General features: G+C 42.7%; 1 protein-coding gene across 1 annotated transcript; it reads right to left on the reverse strand.

Moving 5' to 3' along the window:
• Window positions 1-616: 616 nt before the first annotated feature.
• noc2l (NOC2-like nucleolar associated transcriptional repressor) lies at window positions 617-23,747 on the reverse strand. Its single transcript, XM_085258515.1, has 18 exons — window positions 23,633-23,747; window positions 23,100-23,219; window positions 22,534-22,717; window positions 22,207-22,453; window positions 20,395-20,485; window positions 20,195-20,273; window positions 19,940-20,050; window positions 19,713-19,826; window positions 19,409-19,597; window positions 18,951-19,090; window positions 17,646-17,757; window positions 14,743-14,856; window positions 12,828-12,929; window positions 12,456-12,599; window positions 5,745-5,858; window positions 5,472-5,610; window positions 3,524-3,613; window positions 617-883 (listed from the first exon to the last, which is right to left on the reverse strand). Exons 1-18 carry the CDS (start codon window positions 23,650-23,652, stop codon window positions 747-749), a joined length of 2,247 nt encoding a protein of 748 aa, XP_085114641.1. The 5' UTR covers window positions 23,653-23,747; the 3' UTR covers window positions 617-746.
• Between the last annotated feature and the right edge of the window lie 135 nt (window positions 23,748-23,882).

A 23,882-nucleotide genomic window follows, 5' to 3' on the forward strand; every position in this document is an offset into this window, starting at 1 on the left:
CAGGAGGTTCAGAATTCACTGAAAACCACAGCAGAGGAAACGTGACGACACACAAGAGTTGCTCTGCAGTTGAAGGATTCACACCACACGTAGTTCACTTGTGTCCTTCCTACACCAGTGAATACGTGCCGTAAATGTGCCTTGTGATAAAGGCCAGAATCGCCATCGGTTTGGCTGTGGATTCTGGCAAGCTGGGGGGGGGGGGGGAGTAGGACAGCCGTGTTTGAGCATGTGCGATAGACAGACAGAAAAGACAGCGGTCCGGGCAGGGGGTGGGTGAGGAGTTGGCACGGAAACAGACCAGCCTGTGTTGCTGCTCTACCACCTGGGCAGAGAGTCTTGGCGCAGCATCAGACACCACCCTGCCAGCCTGGCACCGCACTGCTGCCTCGGGGCTGAACACCCGCCTCTCTGTACCCGCTCCTCTTGGCCGGCCCTGCCTGGCTGGGCCCGGCTCAGCCAGCCTCATAGCTCCTTCCAAATAGCCCGTTCTTACAAAGCCTGGGGGTGCCTACAGGTGTGCACATGTACACAAATTACTCGTTTCAGGTGCACTTGTGCATTAACATGCACATACACGCTTCAATTAGCATCTTAAAAAAATTCAAGGAGAGGATTTTTTTTTTTTTGTATCAGGCTCAGTGTTTAATAAAATTAAACTTCTCTGTACTGTACATAGACAGAAAATTAAAACAACAATAGCAAAGAGAGGAAATACTGGAAATATTGACCGCTCCTATAGACCCTCAGTCGTCATCAGACAGTTCCAGGTCTTCGATTACATCCTCCTCTCCCTCAGCCAGCTTTATCAGAGCAGAGGAGGACAGCGGCTGAGGAGTCTTGGAAGCCTTTTTATCTCCTTCCTCTTCATCATCATCATCATCTGGAATATAGACAAGAAGTACTTAAACTTCACGCTCAGCCACATCAGAAACCTCTCAGGTATCGAGTAGTTTACGTGCACACACGTTAGAGTAGAACGGCATTTTTAACAAACCTCTTCTAATCTGACACATTTCTACAATGTTGTTTACTCTCCAGGCTCGGCTAATGAGTGGCCACAGGAGTTGCTACCAGCTGTGAGACCACCATGTTAAAATGTGATGTAAACCATCTCTCAAAAGTTACACACGGATGATAAAAGCATAACTGAAAAGCATAAATTTAGAGTTGCGCTCCTTAAATTCCATTTCTGTTCATTTATACATAATAAATTCATTTAAGAGACTGAATTAATTTCTGGGGACAATTTAACTATTTCAGTGCAAATGCTTAGTCTAAATTCTAAAATCGCTCTTCCCTCCAAACCAGCAGCCGAACCCAGAGATGTTTTAGCTTAAAAGTTCAGACTGTCGAGACCCAAATCTGGCATCATGTGGCAGTTTATGCCTGAAAACCTACTACAAAAACAATTAAATATTTATTAAAATTCAATTTTTTGTACTTGACTATATTTGCATTATCTAGAGCAGGGATATCAAACTTAAGACCCGGGGGCCAGACGCAGCCCGACAGACTCCAATCCGGCCGCTGGACTGTTTTGGAAAATATGAAGAACATAAATTTCACAGCTTCTCTTACTGATAAAGAGCTTTTCCACGGCCACACTACACTAAAGTAATGAATTCATAGATGATATCTATTAATAAACTATGTCCACAGTGAAAAAAAACTAACATTTGCTTTTAATGAACAAAAACTTTCCGGTCTGTCTTTCATTTGCTACAGCTGCATTTCTATATCGTGCAGAAAAACATATTGTTATAATTCTACTTCTTCTTTTGTTAATATTAGAGATGGCACGATACCACTTTTTTATTACCGATATCATAAATTTGGATATCAGCCAATGCCGATATGAATCCGATATAGTGTGTTTTTAATCAATAAAACTGTTTTTTAACCCTGGAGAAAACCAATAGAAAACCAATGGGGTCGGCTCTGACCCCATTGGTTCTCCAGGGTTAAATATCTTGCTGCATTTTGTGTAAGTTTATACTCAAGTTTAAAAAACAAAACAAACACTAAAGCTATTCTGTTATACCTGTATGCAAAAAATACACTGCACCCAAAATATTTCATAGTTCAGCGATACTGATCAATCTAATAAACTTAAACCTGCTCCATCCTCCCTATTCTGGTATTTTAAAGAGTAAGCAACCTAACCAATAGGGTTGCAATCTCCCAGCAAAAAAAAAAGAAAGAAAAGAGAACCACCCCCCACCTCATGATGCTTAATCGACGTAATCAACTTTAATTTGATGCAGTGTGAAAAAAAATGCACAGAAATCAATTATTTTTCAAGAATAATTAAATAGATTCAACGTCTTTCTTCAACAGAACTGCAGACTGCACAGATCGTACCTTCCCAAAGAAAAAAGTACTATAGCTTAGTAGGGTATAGTTTCTATATACATTAATGGACTTCTATACATTTTACATCAGATTAAAACTTTGGGTGTAAGATTCAGATATTTATTTATTAAACACTAGATATTTTAAATGAGAATAAGAAAGAAAAGTATGTCTTTGTGCCCCCTTTTCCCTGTTCATGCCCTATCGGGCCCCCCTGGCTAAACTTTGCTAGATCCGCCCCTGCACAGTTACCAGCGTCAGCTGCGTAGAAAAAGATCCTCGAGTAGAAAGAAATATTAAATAAATTCTAACAACAGCTGATCAAGCTTAAACGTGCTGCTGTTGTTCAGCCGCTGGTTTCCTCTTTCTGGTGCAAACTGGGCCAAAAACAAGCAAGAGAGACGGACTCGCGACAGAAAAGCCGATCAGCTGATCATTGATCAGTTTCACGATTGAAGTAGCAACAGGAGAGGGAGGGAGAGAGAAGAGGCAGTCGCTCCATATATCGGTTGTTAAGCTTAACGTGGGAATGCTTTACAAACACTCAGAGATGAACTTACACACTTGCTTTACTTCTCTCTGGGATAACTTCCTCGGAGATGAAATGCCGGTTTGGTAGCGAGGCTACAAATACTCAACCAGACCGCTGACAGGTCCTGCACGCCACAGCTGCTCTATCACGTGATGCATACTGTTCCCACGTGCTACGGTTATGAGCAGAGTTACGCCATGTCGCAAGTTTTGTGAGGTGCTTGTTTGATATTTAATGGATCGGATTTCATTTTTTATTTCTCTCCGATATCCGATCCAGTAATTTAGGTCAGTATCGGACTGATACCCATACGTAATATCGGATCGGTCCATCTCTAGTTAATATACAACCAGGATTAAATGTGCAGATAAACTTCAGGAAGCACTGTTTCACTGGGCTGGCCCACTTAAGATTAAAGTGGACTGTATGTGGCCCACAGTGTAAAACGAGTTTGACATCCCCGCTCTAGAGGCAAACAGTAATTTTAAGTTTTACCCTTGTTACCAGCCAGCCTCCATATTTCTGGCCCTGCACTGATAGAAAAGGGTAACGCAGACGCCTCTACACAGCAAATTAACCAAAACAGACAAATTAGGACCTTAAAATGTGTCAAAACTGTTAATTGTGAATACCGACCTAAGTCTTCTCCCTCATCATCGCTCAGGTCAGACAGGTCTTCAAAATCATCGTCATCCTCGTCATCTGACGCACGGCTGCTCTTCTTACCTGAGGGGAGATGGTGGAAAAACATTACAGCGCGCTGAAATTTGTCTAGTCCTACTTTCTTCAGACGTTCCTAAGTTTGCACCGGTGCATCGCTGACGTCTGACGACTTTGGAGACGTGGATATGTGGGCCAGGTATCACAGGCAGCTGGAAGTGTCTATTTCCTCCTGAGATGGAACTGAGAGTCGATTACAGGCGCCGCCGCCGCTGCTGCTGCTGGTGCACAAACACCCATGACAGTTTACTACTGGCAATTTCAGACATCTTATGCTCACGGCCTAAATATAGCAAATGGAGATAGCAGGCAGGTTCCACAGCTTCCACGATAATGGCAGAGTTGGTGTGTGTGTGTGTTGGAGAGATGTTGGGTTTTTTTCTTTTTGAAATTTAAGGTGTGCTACTCTCAGAGTGCTCTGTGTGTGTGTGTGTGTGTGTGTGTGTGTGTGTGTGTGTGTGTGTTGTCTAGCCAAAGGGACAACTGGGGTCCACATGCTTTGAAGTTGAGGTGTGATGAGAAGCTGACGGCATAGGGGAGAGAGAAGGAAAACAGAGCTGTTTCCTTTATGACACGAGCACACGCGCACACGCACACACACATAAACAACGTCTATTAAAACATCAGGTACTTCCCATCTGAATTTAAGATCGCAAACGCGCTCTCGCCCTCTCTAACTCTTTGTTGCTCACATGGTGCTTGCAGATTTCAGTTGTACCTTTGAGGTTGCCCCCAAATGACCTGGATGACTTATTACCACCACGCACACAAAAATACACACACGCACACACACACCAATCTTAATCATCTGCCCCTTCTCGCACTCCCCCTCTTTCCGGGAGTGTGTGAGACCGCAGAGAGCTTTGGTGAGCTGCCTGAAAGCTTTTGGCTCTTCGAGACTGGACGGCGAGGCGGTGGGTGTGCATTTGTGTGCTATCATCGAGATGTGTCTGTGTGTGTGTGTGTGTGTCTGCGCACGTGTTGCGAGGACATGCGGGGGCAGCTGGTTGGAGTCTACAGAGCCAGAAAAAGAGAGAGAGAGGGAGAAAAAAAAAGGGAGAGAGGCCACCGCTGGCTGTTTCAGTGGGCTGGTTTGAATTAGGAACCCCCGCTGGGATCCAAGCCTGTACTTCCTGTTGGGGTGGAGGTGGGGAGGGCAGGTTCGTGAGTGTGGAGGAGCTGAGGAAGGTTGAACGAAAGAGGGGTGAGGGAGGAGTGGAGGGGATGCTTGCCGGCAGCTGCCCATCCGTTTGTGGGGACTCTCCCCACAATGAAGTCCAGATGCATTAAAAAAAAAAAAAACCCTGCCGCCTGCTCTGTTCCTCAGTGACCTTGCCGAGGGTTTTTTTTTCTGTTTGGAGCGTGTCCGAGTGTAAAGCTATAAAATCGAGGTTGACCTGTGGACGACCCGCAGAGGACGAGAGACAAACGGGGCGGGGGGGTGTTAAAGGATGAATGAGCTGACGGCGCTTTTGGCGGAGAGAGTAAGAGAGAACCACACTCTCTGATAAGCGAGAGATTTTCTCTTCAGTTTGATTTGGGATTTAATTTTAATTTCCACGGAAACGGCCTCTGTGGATGCTTTCATATCTCGGAGCCTTACGGCAAACTGCTCTGCAGGTGATCTGCTTCGTGTAGTCAAATCTAGGAGACGTCACAGAAACGGATAACGGCAGGAAAAAAAAAACAAAATCACAGTGAACTGTCATCACCTCTCAAGCTTTTACACTGCTGTAACAAAATGCAGCCCCCTAGAGGCCAAGTTGGGAAATATACCGTAACCTGCACCAGTCCACAAATTGCATCCTTTGCAGGGCCGGATTCAGATAAGTGGGGGAAACCAGATATGAGGGGGTTAGCTCACATTTGATTTTGAGTCCTGCATCGTCATCTTCATCGGAGTCGCTGTCAGACTGGAACAGACCCTTGAACTCCTTTTTGTCCTCGGCCTTCTTCTCTTCAATCTTCTTCCGTTTGATCTCAGGAAGGTTCAGATCCTCCATCTTTATGTGACACACACACAAAAACAAACTGCAGTGCTTGTACACATGAACATTCATGAATGAAAAACAGTAGAAGTGACTCATAATGACTGAGTAAGGCGACTACTGGCAGGTTTCTTTGGTTTGATAATTACCCTTTCCTTGCCAGAAATCTCCAGCTGGATCTCCTTCTCTCGCAGCTTCTTCCACTGGCTGTAATATTTGCTCAGGGGGGTCCCCTCCTCCTGGATTTGCTTCTCCCAAGCCGCCTGACAGAGAACAGATATTTAGATGGAGAATGCACACAGGTGTGGACAGGACAGGTATGTGTATGTGAAAGGAAATGCAAATCTCCATCCTAATAAGCATAAATACACAGGTGGGTTCTCTCCCTTTCTTTTCCAGGATCTGTTTAGACAAGCCTTTCAGCAGGTTCATATTACACCTCCACCTCCAGCTGACCGGGAGAAAGAGACAGACGAGTGTGATGAAAGTCAGAGAAAACAGACGGGTTGAAGATGCCTGAAAGAGGAGATCTTCTTCAGCCCCTAAAGGTCTTTCTGGACAATATTGATTAGGCCCAATCACATTATCTGACCGACAAATCCAATAGTGCGAACAGACCGTGGCCTCTTGTACCCGTTGGCCTAACATGTTTATCACAATTTTCAGTGCCGCTATTAAGACAGAGTGACACGTGTGCACCGGAAGACGGGACGAGAGAAAGAAAACGTTACTTCTGAATTCGGTCAGACAAACAACTAAATAATTTCAGATGAGAGAAAGACGAGCGATGGCAGAGTGTGACCAGGATGGACGCAGGGCGTCGTTAATTAGGCTAGCTCTCAGTTTGGGTGACATGTCAGCAGGGGGGCTGGTGGCCGGAGGGGGGCCGTGGCCTTTCCACAGCGACAGCAGCAGGGCTGTCCCCTCTCCTTCGCCCGCGGTGACACCTCTACGGCTGCCTCCGTGCCAGGGAGTCAATGCCATGGCGACAGCCTCCACTGAGCACAGAGCCGTGGCGACAGGCGCTGGCACCGTGCCGCGTCGTCTGCCATACTATACTATACATACGTCATCAACGAGTGCCCAGTGGAGAGAGTGGACAGCTTCAAATACCTCGGAGTTCACATCACGCAGGACCTGTCATGGTCCTGTCACATCAACACTGTGGTGAAAAAGGCCCAACAGCGTCTCTACCACCTCAGACGCTTGAGAGACTTCCAACTGCCCTCCAAGGTGCTCAGGAACTTTTACTCGTGCACCATAGAGAGCATCCTGGCGGGAAACATCTTAACCTGGTTCGGGAACAGCACCATGCAGGACAGACGAGCTCTAGAGAGGGTTGTGCGGTCAGCTGAGCGCACCATCCGCTCCGAGCTCCCTGACCTGCACTCAATCTACAGCAGGCGGTGCTGGACCAAGGCCAGGAAGATCGTGAAGGACCTCAGCCATCCCAACAACAGACTGTTCTCTCTGTTGAGGTCAGGAAAGCGATTCCGCTCCCTGAAGACCAACACAGAGAGACTGAGGAGGAGCTTCTTCCCGCAGGCGATACGGTCTCTCAATCACACCACCACACAGTACTGACCCACACATACAGTTCTTACACACACACTGGACTTTCTGGACTTTGGTTTTGCACAACACTGGTCACTATAGTCTTCATTTCCGGTTAATACTTGTACAGCTGCTGTTATTGTGTATATATTTATTTATATTTAGATTCCTTCATACATTCTTATATAGTTCTATATTGTGTATTGTGTATTTTGTTGTACAGTTATTTTATTTTCAACTTTAATTTATATATTTATCTTTATCTTATTCTTCCCAGTTAAATTTACCCTTCATTCTAATTTGTGTTGTACAGTTATTTCATTTTTAACCTTAATTTATATTTTATTCCTTCCTAGTTAAATTTACCCTTTTTAATTTTTCATATTTATTTCCTATCTTATTCATAGCCTTTTCCTTTTTTGTTTTCTTTAGGTCACGAGCAGTTGTCCAAGCATTTCACTACATATCGTACTGTGTATGACTGTGTACGTGACAAATAAAAATTTGAATTTGAATTTGAATTTGAATTTATGTAAACACACACACAGACACACACACACACACACACACACAGCTAGATTACAGACGAAGACCATCCGCTTCCATTTCATCTTTAAACGCTTTAGACGACATTTATAAAAACATCACAGTAACAAACAGACAAAATGATGCATTTCTGAGGGTGTGGACATGCAGCCACTTCCCACGAGAACATAAAAAGCACAAGTGATTTTGTTTTTCCTCCTTCGGTTATAGCAGAAGCGCTAACACACCACGAACTTGAACCATGACTTCAGCTCTGAATCTCCTTGGGTATAATTAAACGCATCCACACAGAGGCAATCTTTCCCCCGCCTGAACCCTGCCTCTGCTGACACACTGGACATTTCAGCCATAGCTTTCTAGGCTGGAGGACGTTTGTCCCATGAAGTGATCAGACGTCACTGTGAAGCTTTCCAATCATGCGAGCGCTCACTTCACCGACAGCAAACCTTGCCATACGTGTCTGCGTAGATTCTCAGTCATCCAGGTCATGGTAATCTAAGGAGCTTGAAGACGTTTCAGCTCTCATCTAGGAAGCTTCTTCAGCTCTGAATCAGAATGAAACATCTTCAAGAAACTTAAAGAATTCCAGACGCTTTTCTTTCCAAACTTCCAAACACCAGAGTGTGCAGATGCACTTATGCGCCCAGACACACCTTCAGACGGGCGAACTCCAGATTTAGTGTTTAATGAGACGGTGAAAGAAAGAGACAGCAAATTATTTTGCATACGGAGCACTAATGCGAGAGCTTTGCAAGCCACTTTTTTTTTTTGTGAAACCATGCTACATCACGATGCTACAGAGTAGTTGTAATCTGCTGTGATAATAGACTGTTAGCGTATCAATACGATTAGCCTTAAATTCTACAACAATTCCCACAATTCCTTTGTGTTTGCCGCCAGTCCATTGGTAGATGGTACGCGCAGGCGGCTCAGAGAGTTTAATGGAAATTGGAAGCGTTTTTTTCGCTGAATAAATGGAGCGATGTTTTAAACGTTTAAAAGAAAATGGAAGAAAACGAGCCATCAGGATGAAACAAACACACAACCTGCAGCAACTTAAGGAACGTCTGACAATAAAGGGAAAGTTTAGAAGTACAACAGCGAGTGGGAAAAGGACTTTCCGTGGCCGAACTATGAAGCTAAGGCGCAACTTTTTGTCAGCACTGCTCAGAAGCAGTGAAAAAGAGTAAACCAGACAATCGTTACGTCGTGGAAAACAAGATATTTAAAAGAGACGACGTTAAAAAAAAAAGGAAATGCTTGTTTCAAGTTGCTCTGTCCTGTTCTAACAATACTGTTCCATAAAATTATGCCATTTGCCGCAACTCTAAATTGCTCTTCAGATCAAGCATCGAATGGAGCGTGCCGAGTTCGCTGCCATTAAATGGCTGAAGGCAGGAGGAATGTTAGAGAAGTTCCCGAGCATGCAGTCTGAGGGAGAGAAAGGTACCTTTCAGGTGTCGTATCATATCAGAGAAATATTTCCTGAATACGTTCTTCAGTTACCGTACTGGTGTTTATTTTGTTGTTAATATGATTTTAAGGGCATGGAGCTGAAAGGGCAAGTTGTTACTGTGGATGTCACCTAGACATCCACCGCTTTGACACACCTGACACCTGTAATTATAGAGGTGTTGCATACAGACACATTCAAATATCACACATGTATATCACTAAAACACACACACATATACATATACACACATACACACATGCAGTACGTATACTTGTACACCTATGTGTTATACACACTAATACTAGTTATTGTGTTTGCATTTTTACCGACAAACACGTTTGTCTGAAAAGATTTCTAGTTATTGTGTGTTCATATTACACATTACTGTCAGTGTGTTTAAGTAAAGAACTGCACTGCTTTTGGTTATTAGGGATTTTAACAAAACTAGCAAGCTTTGTAGCACCAGTACTACAAGCTAACAAAGTCAACGTTCTTTGCCCTGGACAAACTACATCTGTTAGCCCTGGACAGCCCACTATGTTGCCAGCACTGCTCTTTGTGATGCAAATTCTTTAATCTTACAGCAGATCCACCATCGTCATCGCATAGTAGTGCACTGGTGATCTACAGACGCTGCAAGCTCTAAAGAGACTGTGTCTGCATGTTCTAGAGAGATTTGTGGAACAACCAGTATTGCAGGTCGCTCTTTGTAGTGAAGTGTCTGTGGTGAACTTCAAAATCCAGTCCAAAGACACGCATGTTGAGTGAAACTGGTCGTGGATTCGAGGAAGATGGGTGATAAAGTGCTTCGGTTTATAGAAAACCCTATAAACCTAACCCTATGAAGTACTGGTGTACTTAAGTAGGATTTTCAGGTATCTGTACTTTATTTGGGTATTTATTTCTCTGGCAACTTTTTACTTTTACTTCCTACATTTTCACACAGATGCCTCTAATTTCTACTCATTATGTTTGCAAAACAGGCTCGTGACTTTAGGTTTAACGAGTCTGGGAGATTCAAACATGAAACTGATTTGAGCCTAAATGGAGGGAACAGTAACACCTACTGGTTTATCCATCAAGAGGGCTTATCACATACAAAGAGATGAAAGAGGCAAAAACATGTAATTGATTGAAGCGCTACACTTTGGGGGTAAGTTATACTTCAGTATAATAACTTTGCATGGTCCAGGGTTTGTATGAAAATACCTGGCAGTTAAGTTCAGGATAAACAGGTTAGCTTGCAGTACTGTGGTAAATGTACAGTAAAGCGCTGTGTTGGACTGGTGCACAGTGGCTGTGGTGCTCATGGCCAGTGTTAGGTTACATACAGCAGAGATGAATTTGAATTTAAGCTAATGATGCTGAGACTCGTTCATTGAATTCGGCCTTTACACCAACTGTATACTTTCTAGCATAAAGACAGTATAAACAGGGTGCTGTCAGTGTAGAGGATGGAAATCAAGACAGTCTATGAAGCATCTGCTTACATCTAGTTGAATTCAGTTGTAAATGTACAAAGAGCAGTAAAGCTCAGAGCAGCAGCATCAGGTCAGCTGATTATAACATGTAAACAAAGACAAATCCACTGTCTCAGTAGAAATGATTACTATAACTGATCTCAGAGTTCCCTCCATTAAAATCCTATTAAAACTCTTGAATTTTCTTTTTAGCTGTGAAGGTAAGTTCTAAAATCAAGTTTATACTCCCTACTGCTAATATAATATAGATAATATAATTTTATTATTATGTTAATACAGCATGAGGTTCAGATAGTGTTGCACAAAAACTGCTGGTAGAAATGTCCTTCAAAGATCTAATTTGTAGTTTCTTACTTACTTTTCAGAGCTTATGTTTTCACTTTTTAACCTTTACTGGATGGAGTAAAGCCACCGTCCCACTGTCTGCACAGCCAAGGACTTGCATCAGGCACCACCCTTAGTTCAAACCTTATAGCTATTGATGAGTCTATTTATAGGAAAACTATCCAGTATGAATATGGGAGATACAGTTCATTAGGTTGAAAACTGGACAGTAACTCAGTGAAGCACTACTGGTAACTGCATCTTGTGTATAACTGGCCCTTTGAGACCTCCCGGGGTCTACAACCAGAGTAAGCACAGGGTCATTCTTACCTGAGTTTAAGGTTTATATAGAGAGGTGTTCTCCATTACCAGCTTCTGCCTGTGGCATTAGATGATCTGTTGTTAGATGGCCTGCAGCACGTAGCTCAACTGGAAACTATCCCAAAGGAATATAAAAAGCTATTTTTCCCTGCAACTGGATTTCTCTGGTGCTCTTATTAGAAATACTGGAATATGATTGTTGAACATATAGTTACACGAACCAATAATTATTACCCATAAGGGCTGTAATTTATTTACAGATGACTGTAAATACTCACTGTTGTACCCCTCTCCAAACGTCCTTGATGTTAATGATTTGAAAATGTGGATCTATCGCTCCATCATACGTGCTGCTACTGATTTTCAGTCTAGTTCTTGTGTAATTTGGCCCTTTCTTTATGTTTCCCTTCCATAAGAACGGCTTTTTGACAACCAGCCCTCCACTAAGAGTGTGTGATGAGGCTTCAGGGAACCGTATGGATCAGTTAAGGAGTCAGATGCATCTCTCAAGTTCTGTGTCAGGTGTTTGCAGGATGCTTTCCCATATTTTTCCAGGACATGACTTTCAGATACTGTTTGTCCTCAACACACAGTACACCATTTCAAGGAATGCCAATTTTTTTAATCTAATAGCTCTTTGGGAATCACCTTGTTGGTGCAAAGATAGTATTTTTCAAAGTGTGTTATCTTTGGCAGTTATTTATAGATTCAACTAAAGAAATGGGAACTGTTTTTGTGACAGGCTACTAGTAACAAAGTGGCAAATGGTACGTTACATGTAGATGAGTCATGTGTAGACAGAACACTGGCTCATGCATTGAGTTACATACCTTTTCATGTCCAAAGAAACGTTTGAAAAGATATTCATAAAGTCTGGAGAACTGTTGCTCAAGACTGCTTTTAAAATTAAATAAAGTCTAGCTTGGAAGCAAAAATAACAGTAAAATGTTTTTTCCTGTTGCCCATCTTGCATTTTGTTGATGACCTTTACGTTTAACTGGCCTTGAGTAGTTTTAAAATTTAAACCTATTTAGTGCCATTTTCAACATATTATTTATTTGCCCTTATTATGTGGATCAATGGAAGAGCATTGCTCTGTATTTGCAACTCATTTCTATGTTAAAGGTTTTCAAAAGCAGAAGGGCCAAACAATCATCGCACAAACCAGACCCACTCACCACAGCGGTGGCATCGGCCACTCCAAATGTGGCCTTCTGTCTCCGTCCTGTGATGTGGCTGCTGTTTTCCTGTATCTTCTCCAACAGCTGACGCACCGGCTTAGAGTAATTGGCCACTTTGCATTCCTTCAGGAACGCTTTCAGCTGCAGGGACATGGAGGAGGTGCATGAGAAGGTAAGAACAAGCACAAAGGATGATTATTGTTTCCCCTAAAGGAAGCTGATTCGGTTCAGCAGATCCTGAATCATATATTCAGGTGAAAAACTTTGGGAATAGCATTCAGTGTCATTGTCACTTTTTTAGACAATTGCTAAGTCAAAAAAATAAATCAATTCTAGTCTGCTTTAAGATCACTTTGAAGTATGCCTCACCTGAATGATGGTGGGCAAGGCGAGCTCAGGGAACCCGATGGAGCTGGCCTGAGTGTGGAAGTAATCTAGTATCAGGTCGTACAGCTGGTCAATCATCCCGTCCTAAAACACAACAGGACAGCAACGATCATAAACAATGTTCACAATTTACAAAATGACATCATTTTCCTATTTCATGTGAAACTAACTCGAGTGGATCTATGGAAGCATCTTCCTTGCTGCAAATTAATCACGCCAATAGCTTTTCCCAGCCTGGTATTAACATTTAAATGTTTACTAACCAAGAATCAATAATGCATTACAAGCTGTTTTAATTGATCTGTGTCTCTATCCAGATCTATTTTGGGAAGATTTAATGTTGAACTTCTAGTATGCAGTGTTTGTGTTCATGGATATTGGCATTTTTGGGACAGACAATATACTTCCTGCTTATTGGTCGGGGCTAACTTAAAATAAGTCTCCAAACCAATCACATCTCGCTTAGCATGACGTCTATACCAGTGAACAGAAACAAAGTGCAACATTCACATAAGCTAAAGTTTTATTTTATATGAACCCACTAAATCACTCAAACAGTGCGAGCTGATGTGTCTGCATCACCCTGCCATTAGGAGTGATGCAGTGATGAGTGGCTAACACTGGAGCCAATACTGAACGACTGTATTTTCACTGAAAAGCAGAAAGGAGTCTATATGAACGACAAACTGCGCAAGTCTACACTGGCAACAATAAGCAAGCAAAATGCGATTACTGGCCAGCACATTATCACAATGTTGTGCTAATCAATATACTCTGTTTGCAATGTATAGTGCTAGCACACAGATCCATCACAGCTGTGGATGTGTGTGTCCCTGGGACATGAAGTCACCTCCGGCTTATAAACAGGAGATCAAATGGTTACCATTTAGGTAATATACCAAAAAGTAACATGACTAGCCGAGATGCCGCCCCAGGAAAACCGAATGCATTGAAAATAATTACAGTGTAGCATCAACAGCTTGAAGGCTGAAGAGCAGCCAGGTTTCCACAGCAGCTGCATCTACATGTCGATACGGCAAAGACTGGGAAAGGCACTGGGTACCAGTACACTAGCTTGACCCCAGAGGCAGGATTTGGTTCTCCTCCTGGTCTTGAACCGACAATCTTTTTGCACGTAATGCTAACTTTGTTAACCGCTACACCACAGAGCCACTATGTGACGGTAACAGTGTACAAACTTTAGCACTTCATAACAGCTATATTCTCTATCAACACAGACTAAAAACAAATAGGAAACCACAGAAAAGCAACCTGAGATTACCAATTGTGTTACTCAGAGCTCCCTGTAGCCCCTAAACCTTTTAAAGTTTCAGGTTAAATGAGGACCTACTTTATACAACAACAACAACAACAACAACTATTATTATTGTTGTTGTTACTATTATTATTATTTAGCCTTTAGTAAAAGCTGAATACGTAAAGATGCCATCTACAGGGCTAGAAGTTAAGCTGCCTTTCTGTGAAATAAAACATCTGAAGCCTGTGTGGACTGAGAGGTGCTCTGATTCAGACCGATCTGTTTGTTCGGTCAGGTCTGCTGTGTGTTTACGAGACGGGGGTTCACGGCAGTTGCCTGGGTGACAGCGGTGAGAACAGACCTAGCGAGCGGAGTGCGGGGGATAATCCCACAGAGCTGCAATCCTCTTGGCTGCAGCACTGAGCGAGGTGACTCAGGGTCAGTCTGAGAGCTCTGACTTTCAGCGTTGTCCTCAATCCACACCCACTCTGTCACAGAGTAGCACTAAAATAACTAAGACTCCAGGAGCTGCTCCATCTCAGCACACTAAAGACAGAATCAGCAGGAACCGCTGTATACCAGCTATAAAGAAGTACCTGGTCTAACACTCTTAACACTAGCGGTCACAGTAACACTTACCTTGTAGGCTTTCTCGATTAGGTTGACCTTGTTAAGCTTCAGGATGACTGCAAAGTTGATGGGTTTCTTACTTATTCGTCCGGGTTTCTTGTTGAAATCAACTTGCTGGAAGATCTGTAAGAGGAGACAAACAGTAAACTCTGATCTACTCATACAACAGTGTAGTGCATACCATCTCAAATATAAAACATGCTCTTTTTAATCAATCTGTCAGTCTCTTTGTTTGCATTTTTTAAAAAGGATGCAGATTTTGGTATGAGTAACATCCACCTGTTTTCTCAACTATGCAATCCAGACACATCCCTTAATGAAGGAATCAATAATGCAGGTTGGGCCTACAAATGTCATAATTAACATCACTATTAATTAAACCAATTAGCTAATAAATCTGTTTTATCTGTGAGAAACCAAGTCCACAGCTACCGCTTGCATAGGACTTAAGAGGGTAAGTAGCAGCCAGGTGCTGCTAATCAAATGCACTTGAATTATTGATCATCAGCGAGTGTGAGCACCTCTCTAAAAGCAGAAGCTTTGCTGGTCCGCAGTATTTAGACGTGTGTTAACATAATCCCAAGAATAAAAGACATCAACAGTGATCTTAGAGAACCAATTGTTGCTGCCCATCAAACTGGGATGGGATCTACTGTTAAGTGAAAAACAAGACCGTTGCCAATCTTCCCAGGACTGGATGTTCCAGTAAATTCACCCCAGGATCAGACCATGCAATGCTCTGCAGGCTGTAGTTAGCATGTTAAATGTCAAAGTTAATGACAGTACAGATAGAAAAAGACTGAACAAGTGTGGTGCTTGTTGACAAGAGGGGGTGTCTTCTCTCTTAAAAGAACACGGCAGCACGGCTTAAGTTAAGCTGCATTTGAACAAACCACAAGATTTCTGGAACGATGTCCTTTGGACAGATGAGACCAAAGTGAAGATGTTTGGCTGCAACGATGCCCAGTGCCATGTATGAAAAAGGAAAATCAAATCCAGCATATCAGCTCAAACACTTCAGGTTAACTGTCATGCACGGTAGTGGAGGAGTGATGATCTGGGTTGTTTTGCAGCCACAAGACTTTGCAGTCATTGAGTCAAACATGAACCCCCACTGTGCACCAAATGGTTGAGTCAAATGTGAGACCGTCTGTCTGACAGCTGGCTGAAACTGGGTAATTTAACGGGACAATCATCCCAAGCACCGCAGGAGATCTACAGCAGAATGGCTAAAAAAGGAAAACGACGGTGTTGCAAAGGTCAAGTAAAAGTCCAGACCTCAACCAGACTGAAATGCAGTGGCAGGACCTTAAGAGAAAGTCATATAGAAAACAATTGCTTCAAGTTAAAAGTGGTTCTACAAGCAACTGAATCGTATGGTGTGCTTAGTTTTTCAAGTCCAGCGGAAACTTTATCTCCTGGCTGTAGGTTGATATTTGGAACTGCTTCTACGCGTTAATAAAAGCCGCGACCGTCTCTGTCTTGAGTAAATCCGCATTCAACTTGCTATTCTTCAAAGACAACGCAGCTAAAGAAAACATTTATTCTGCGGGATGCTGAAAGTGTTTTGACAATTATCAGTCAGCGCAGCTCATTTTAAATACTGCAGTGTTACTGAGATGACACATTTCTATCTTAGTCTGTGAAAGTACATTCTAGCCAACGTGTGGGCTATTTGTCTACAAGCTTTAGCTTTCACATCTGCCCACAGTGCGCAAGTGAATTTCTGTCTTGTATTTGTGTATCAAGCTATTTCTGACTCCCTGTATCTCTGTGCATGAGTGTGTGTGTGTGTGTGTGTGTGTGTGTGTGTGTGTGTGTGGTCGTTAATGCTCGCTGTGCGCGAAGCAGAGCAACGCTCCTGGCCGGTGCTGTCTGTACAAACATAGGATGTGGTGGCGGTCTGCGGGGGAGCCAGGGGAAGTGGGAAGGCATGGGCCAACCCTGGTGCACTCTCTCTCTCTCTCTCTCACACACACACACACGCACACGCATGCACACAGCTACACAAGCAGGAAGCTCCAAATCATACACCCCCCTCGGAGATACGAGAACACACACACAGGCACAGACACACAGGAGGAAGGGGCTGCTTTTGCTGTTCTAATTAAAACAGTAGCAGCGTACCTCAGCCTGACTTTAACAAGGGGAACAGTAAAGGAGAAAAAACACAGGAAGCATTGTGCGTCACAAATAAACACAGCTTGCTGTTGGGGGTTAGATGGAGCGAGGGAGGCGGGGGTCGGAGTGTATCTGTGTGTATGACGGGGAGAGAAGTGGGGAGTGGGCCATAGGCAGAGAGGATGTGGTCTGCACAGCATGTTAGGACCAGAGTGTAAACCACAACCGTGTCTTTATCGCTTCGGTCAAACTGCTGCATGCACACAAACACATACAGACAGACGTGCGCTGACCACTCCCAGCGGGCCGAGCCAGTCGCCAGCACATGTCTCTCCTCCAGCAAACCACAACAAAGCCGCACAGCGTGCATAAAAACTTGTGCACAAAGGCACACTACGCGGTCACGTGACTAGCACCTGATCCAGAGAAGATGTTGTCAGTTGGTGACCTGTGATTGGTCTGATAACAAAGGTGTCTCTCACAGCTCTACCCTTTGAATGTTTCCTCCTAAGCTTCTACAGTTGTGGCCGTTGAGACCAAAGTGCATTTCGTATGCCACTGATGTTTTTCCGCAGCAAACCACCGACGGAACATTTCATCACATCTACCTTTTCATTGTTTCCATTTCACCAAAGTCAGCCAACGGGCTGTTTATTGTAGATTATCTCAAACTATCCGAGGGCCTCAAGTTGTGTGTCGGTGCGAGAGACTCGAGCCACTGGAAACCTGACCCCTCACTGATACGCTGTTAGCTCTGCACGCTGGTTACTTGAGATGACGTGAAGCCTTACCTCCAAGAGGAAAGGCAGAACGGGCACAAACGTGTTGGTGCTGCCAGACAGCAGAGTGAGCGCTCTGCAACAGTGCATCCTCAGAGGGTAATATCTCGCTGTGGGAACCAGTCTGAAAGAGAAAATAGTGATCAATGTCTCCACCTGCTGTTGGCAACGTGTACAAAAAATAAATAAAAATAATTCTCTTCCAAGATTTTGAAAGCAACACAGTTACAAAAATTTTGGGTGAAAGAACCACAATACATTTTTAAAAAATGCAGATTGCAGGAGTACAAACAACGGTTCATCTCATTAGGTAAACCTGTTCATGTTTCTTAATGCAAAGATCTAATCAGCCAACCCAAAGGCATACACGTGCCTTCTGACAGAGTATTTCAGAAACTGTTAATCTACTGCGATTTTCCTGTGCAATCATTCTAAGGTTTACAGGGAACATTCCCAAAAAGAGAAAATATCCTACGCGAGGCAGATCTTTGGGCAGAAATCACTTGCTACTTTTAAGGATCAGAGGAGCTTGGATGCTTTAAGGAAGACAACAGTAAGTCAAATCACAGTAAGTCATTATAGCCAAGGTATGCAGAAGAGCATCTCTGAAGACCACTCCCATCCCAACAGGAAGCTGAGGCTACAATTCACACAGACTGACAAATTTTTTTAAAATGTTCCCTGGTCCAAGGAGTCTCAGTTTCTGCTGCAACATTCAGATGTTAAGGTCAGAACTACATGAAAGCTTGGATCCATCCTGCCTTCAATCAAATTTCCTCGGCTCACTTTGGGACCCTCAGTACCAACTGAGCATCATTTAAACGCTACTTCTACTTGAATACTGAATCACGTCCATCTCAGACTGCACCCATCTTCTGATGGCTGCTTCCAGCAGGATAACGCACCATGTCACAAAGCTCAAATCTCAAACTGGTTCCTTGAACATGACGATGTACTCAAACATTCATCAGATCTCAATCCATCACAGCATCTTTGGGATGTGGTGGAACGAGAAAGTGACATCATGGATTTACACCCAACAAATTGGCAACAACTGTGTGATGTCATCATGTCAATATGGACCAAAGCAGGAATGTTTCCAGCAGCTTGTTGAATTTATGCCACAACGAATTAAGCTAGTTCTAAAAGCAAATGGAGGTGCTAGCGAGGTGTAACATAAGTGTATGATATAATATAAGTGGCTGTTTAGTGTGTATTTGAAGCCAAGTCGTGGCTTTATTTATACATCAGACTCTGGGGTTGAGTTTTTAATCTTTTAAAAGCTTTTTTTCCCCTAACATATTTATGTATACTTACTTCATGGTGCCAATTATGACTTGGCAGAGTGGATAGATCAGAGGCTGCAGTACCTCACTGGGGTGGAGTGTGCTCAGGACCCGACACCACAGGAACAGACAGTGAATATACTGCCAGTTATAAACTGATTGATACGTTTCCTATTAAAGAAAAAAAAGGGGTCAAATGTGAATGAGGGTGAGCATCTATATAGCAGAGAATAGCTCTGTGTCACTGCGCGTGGTTGCTCAGTCAGTATATAGCTTTAAATTACTTTTGTAAACTGGACTAAGCTCCAATCATACATCCCCGTTTTTGCGCATGAGCATTTCAAAAGCAAATATATATTTGAATTTTATATAATTACAAAAACCAATCCTTAAATTGAAGCCCTAAATGACTCAAGGCAGATGTATACTTGTCAGTCTCTATAAATACTGTTTTATGTGAGCACAAACAGCAAAAAGAAGCCAAACAACCTTCTTCTTCATGGTCATGGCGTTTCTGAGGTGAATGGCCAGCTGTCGGATATAGATGAAGGCGTGCTGGTAAGTGACCTGCGTGTCCAGGGCATACATCTCTGTCAGAGTTCTCTGCATGAAGTTGATCATGGGCAGCACGTTGGGAGATGTGAACTTGCAGTTTTGTACATAAGAAATGTACATTTGCTGCAAAGAGGAAGACGGTTATTCTTAAGAAGCCCAGGCTGGATTTGCTTTTCCCCCCCTTTTGCCTCAGTAAAGATCCAGGTTTGTTGTGAACACCTCAATTCCTGCAGCTCACCTTAAGAATCGGGTTGAGGTACGTTTCCTGTTTCTGGCGGCAGATTTTATTGAGGGCCAGGAAGGCAAGAACCCGACTCGTCTCTTCCCCCGTGCTCCACTGCTTCATTAGTTGCTGGAGTCAGAAACAGGAAAAGGAAACAAAAACAGAGACACATTAAGACATCATTTGTCAATAAATACTGACATATTTTACTCCGTGTCATCAAGCTAAGGTGGAGGTCTCACCTTAATCAGGTGGCGACACTGTTTGGGTAGACACAAGTAATACGGTACGAGCTGGTTGGTGTGCTTCAGGACCGCGCAGATGACCGTAGCCTCCGTTAGGCTGGATAACAGCTGCAGTTGGGAAACAAGAAATAATTTTAAAGCAAATATTCACAAAAATGAATCCCTGTATTTCATGTATCTGCCTCACAGGAACACACAGGCCTGAAATCTAAGTGGTGAAAAACAAAGAGACACATGAAGTAAAGAGCAAACCTGAACCACTCCACTGAGATACATCTTTATGTCCATCTGATTCTTCTGCCATCTTGGACTAGACGAAGGAAGCACTGACCTGCGAACAAACCGCAAGACAAACAAAGAAATGAGTGAACAGGTTCTCTTTTCCCTCTTCTCAGCTACACCGAGACAATCGATGAGAAATGAGACGAGTGTGAATATTGTGGATTTTGTACTTTTTTTGGTCTTTATCTGGCTTCAGGTTAAGCATCCTCTGCAGAGCTCCGTGGATATCTTTGATGCAGAACAGGACCAAAGCATTGAACACTGCAGACAGAAAAAGAACATCATGCATGCTTCATAAATAGCACAAGGACTGAATATTAATGTGCTTATGTCATCACAATAATACAATTCTAGAAACAATCGATCTTTAAAGGAAAGCTTGAAGAACTGCCAGAGGACTTTTTGTAACTGATAAACTGTGTTTTCAATTTCTTCTCTGTGACAGAGATCGGCATGTTTGTCTCTAAATAAGCTGCGCTTCTTTTATTCTTCGCTTCTTTTTATTTATATAATGTAGCTTGTTTATCCTAGCTCATTTTTGATGTTTGTGAATCTTATGAGCTTCTTACGGAGTGCTTAAAACGTTAAAATAAACATTAAATCTGCACTGTAGATACATCGTAACAGAAACCCTCTGAAACACTACAATGTAACCTGATGTGCAAATGTAACTACATTTTGCAGTTACATTTGTAACTACAAATATAACCGCTACTGTGATTGGCCTGTTCGATACTCTCAATTCCTCCTGTGCATTTACCTTTTTTTTTTTTTTTTTTATTTGTTGACTACACTTTTTTTAATTTATCAGTCAGAGAATAAAAATGACCACCTCAACATGAGGACTCAGATGTCAGCAAATTTCTAACTGCAGCTTCCCAGAAGTATCAGAACGGAGATGAACGAATGTTCAAAAAAGTGAAAAACAAAAGCCCCCCCACAAAAAAACAAAAAAACCCCAAAACAAAACAAAAAATAAAACCCTACCTGACAACAATAACAACAAGTCCAAGCATTTTATATATTTCTATCGTGGCTGGCACTGCATAAACAACCGTAGGGACACGACTACAAGCTAATTAATGAGTAAAATATCACACAAAAGCATGAACGCTTCCAACAGCATGTGACAAGTCATTAAGGACTGACAACAAATTATGGTTAAATTATTAAATTCGCTAGGTATTCCCTTACTGGTTGGTGATTGGTTGCCGGTTGCTAGCAGATCACAGCAGTCGACAGCAGTTTGTATGGAAGATGCTGAACTGTCTCCACTGCATCACCGTATACCTCTTTTAAAAGAGGTCCTTTAGCCATTTTCATCATCCAGATGGGGCGACTCGTTTTCCAGTCGCCCCATCTATTGTCTATAGGGTCGTGATAGCAGTGGGTCCAAATGTCCCGTGGACGTTACACCGATGGTATACCTGCTGCTCGGTGTATGGCTTTTTAATCAGACTTGAGGACCACTGTGTTTCCTTGTTGCCTGGTTTCAAAACTGGCTGGATTTTCATGAAGGAGATGCTCTCATGACCAATGACTAGCCAACCAGTGGGATGCAGTCTGTTGTCGTCACATTTTCAGATCGCTTGAAACCCCGGCCGAGTAGATACTACAAAAGTACGTGGTACCAGGTACTACCACATAATGAAAAACCCCAAAAACCAAGTCGATCTGATCCGAAGAGGTGCTAATGGAAAAGGGCTATTTAAGACCAACTACTCACCAACCAGTCACAGAATTAAAACTTTCACATAGCAATCAATGGTTGCCAGGGGTCACAGACCCCCCTCTCTAGGACTGCATAAATAGTGCTTTCAACAATCACTTGCTTACCGGTTGGAGAACACACATTTTTCCTTTGTGACTGTTGGATGGTAAATGGTTGCTGACAGGCCTCTAGGCCTGTGTGACTGGTGTTTTAATTTCAAATTAAACTGTTATATACCCATATATACATGAATACAGATATGAGGACCCACCTGAGCTGTCAGCTACTTTGTAGCGGCACTGACCGCCCTCTTCACCCTTCGTTGTGGCGACAGCAGCCTTGAAGGCCTGCGTGACTTCTCTGAAGAGATGAGCTGTGGGTTCTTTCTTCATGGCCACTTTCCAGTCGTCTATCATTTTGTCTGTGACTTTGATAGTATCTGCTCCCTTCTTGGCTTTCTTTGAACTTTTTGCTGCATATTCATCGTCATCATCTTCTTCATCCCCAGAGCTGGCCTCCTACAAACATGTAAAAAGGCAGCATGAGGATCTCCTAATTTCCAAAAGAACTCACACCAGAAAGTAAGTAGCCCTCTTACCTCCAGTTTAGATGGTAGTTTGTGGTACCCTCTCTCGTCTTCATCGTCTGAGCTGTCGGTGTCGTCAAAATTTAAAAGTGCCTGGTCGTTTTCCTGCAGAAACTTGTAGAACTCGGGATCTTTGCTCTTTAACCTGGACAGCTGCTCCTTGTGCTGAGAGGCCTTACCTTTAGACTTTTGATCTCTACAAATACAGAGTATGTACAAAACGAGTTACAGAACTTTGAGACATTTTCTGCATTTGCACTTTTCTAACAGTACATCATACAGAAAAGAATAATCAGGCCCCCTGGAAATTACGCCCCTGCCAAAGCATCTCAGTCGGGTTAGGACTTTGACTTTGATTAGGCCAGGCAGCACATATAGCAGAATAGTACCATAGCTAAAGGGGTGTGAAGTCAGTTGGTGAGTCTGAAAAGTAAATGGATATGACCCCAATTGAACAGAATACAATATCCAAATATTTTACACTGGAAAATGCTGCACGTGTGTATACCCGTATCAGAGCGTGCCCACATTTAAGATTATGTTTCACCCCCTAAAGGTCTCTAAATATAAGGACTCACTTCTTAGGGCTTGGAGAGTTCTGATCTGTCTTCTTCTTGAGCCCATTCTGTTTGGGAGGCTCTTCGTCCGATTCAAAGCCTGTCAGCAGGAACTCATCCACACTCAAGTCTTCTAATTTCCTACAAGAAAGAAAACAATCCATAAGAAGCAAGTCGATCAAAATGTGTGTGTGGTCTAACTGTCCTACAGTTTTTAAGTTCACGTGTAAGCATTTTTGTTGGTTAGCTGTTCACTTGTCAGTCAGATGCAAATATCTCCCTAAAACACTCAGGAACCTTGTATTATTATTATTATTATTATTATCATTATTATTATTAATATTTTCATGAAGCGAAACCACACTTAGAATACAGCAGTCGTATTCGAGTTAGCATGACGACTTTATGCTAGCACTTTAGTTACTAACATACAGTCGTAAAGAGTTAGAATGACTTTCACGACTAACTGGCCAGACTTTAACTTTCAACATCAACATAAAATACTGGGTAAATCTCATTGTATTCATAGCATAATAAAGAAAATATTAACAAACCTTTTCTGTTTCGCTGCCATGCTGGATCTAAAAAACGTGACGCCAAACCGCAATACCCACAATCCTCTGGTGCAAAGCGATGGAATTGGTTTTATGTTTCGCGGATACTGATCGTATGACGGTACTTGCGTTTATAATTACACCGACTAACCGAAACATTATTATTTTTGATAAAATGCTAACGAACTTTATTTGTTTAGTTTTTGATGAAAGTAAAGTCGGCACAAATACAGTGAACAAATAATCAACT

The sequence above is a fragment of the Mchenga conophoros genome, linkage group LG20 (genome assembly GCF_057382185.1).
Source record: "Mchenga conophoros isolate Kocher_MC1m ecotype Shallow Benthic linkage group LG20, M_conophoros_male_GT1.1, whole genome shotgun sequence".
In the NCBI taxonomy this organism is placed as follows: domain Eukaryota; kingdom Metazoa; phylum Chordata; class Actinopteri; order Cichliformes; family Cichlidae; genus Mchenga; species Mchenga conophoros.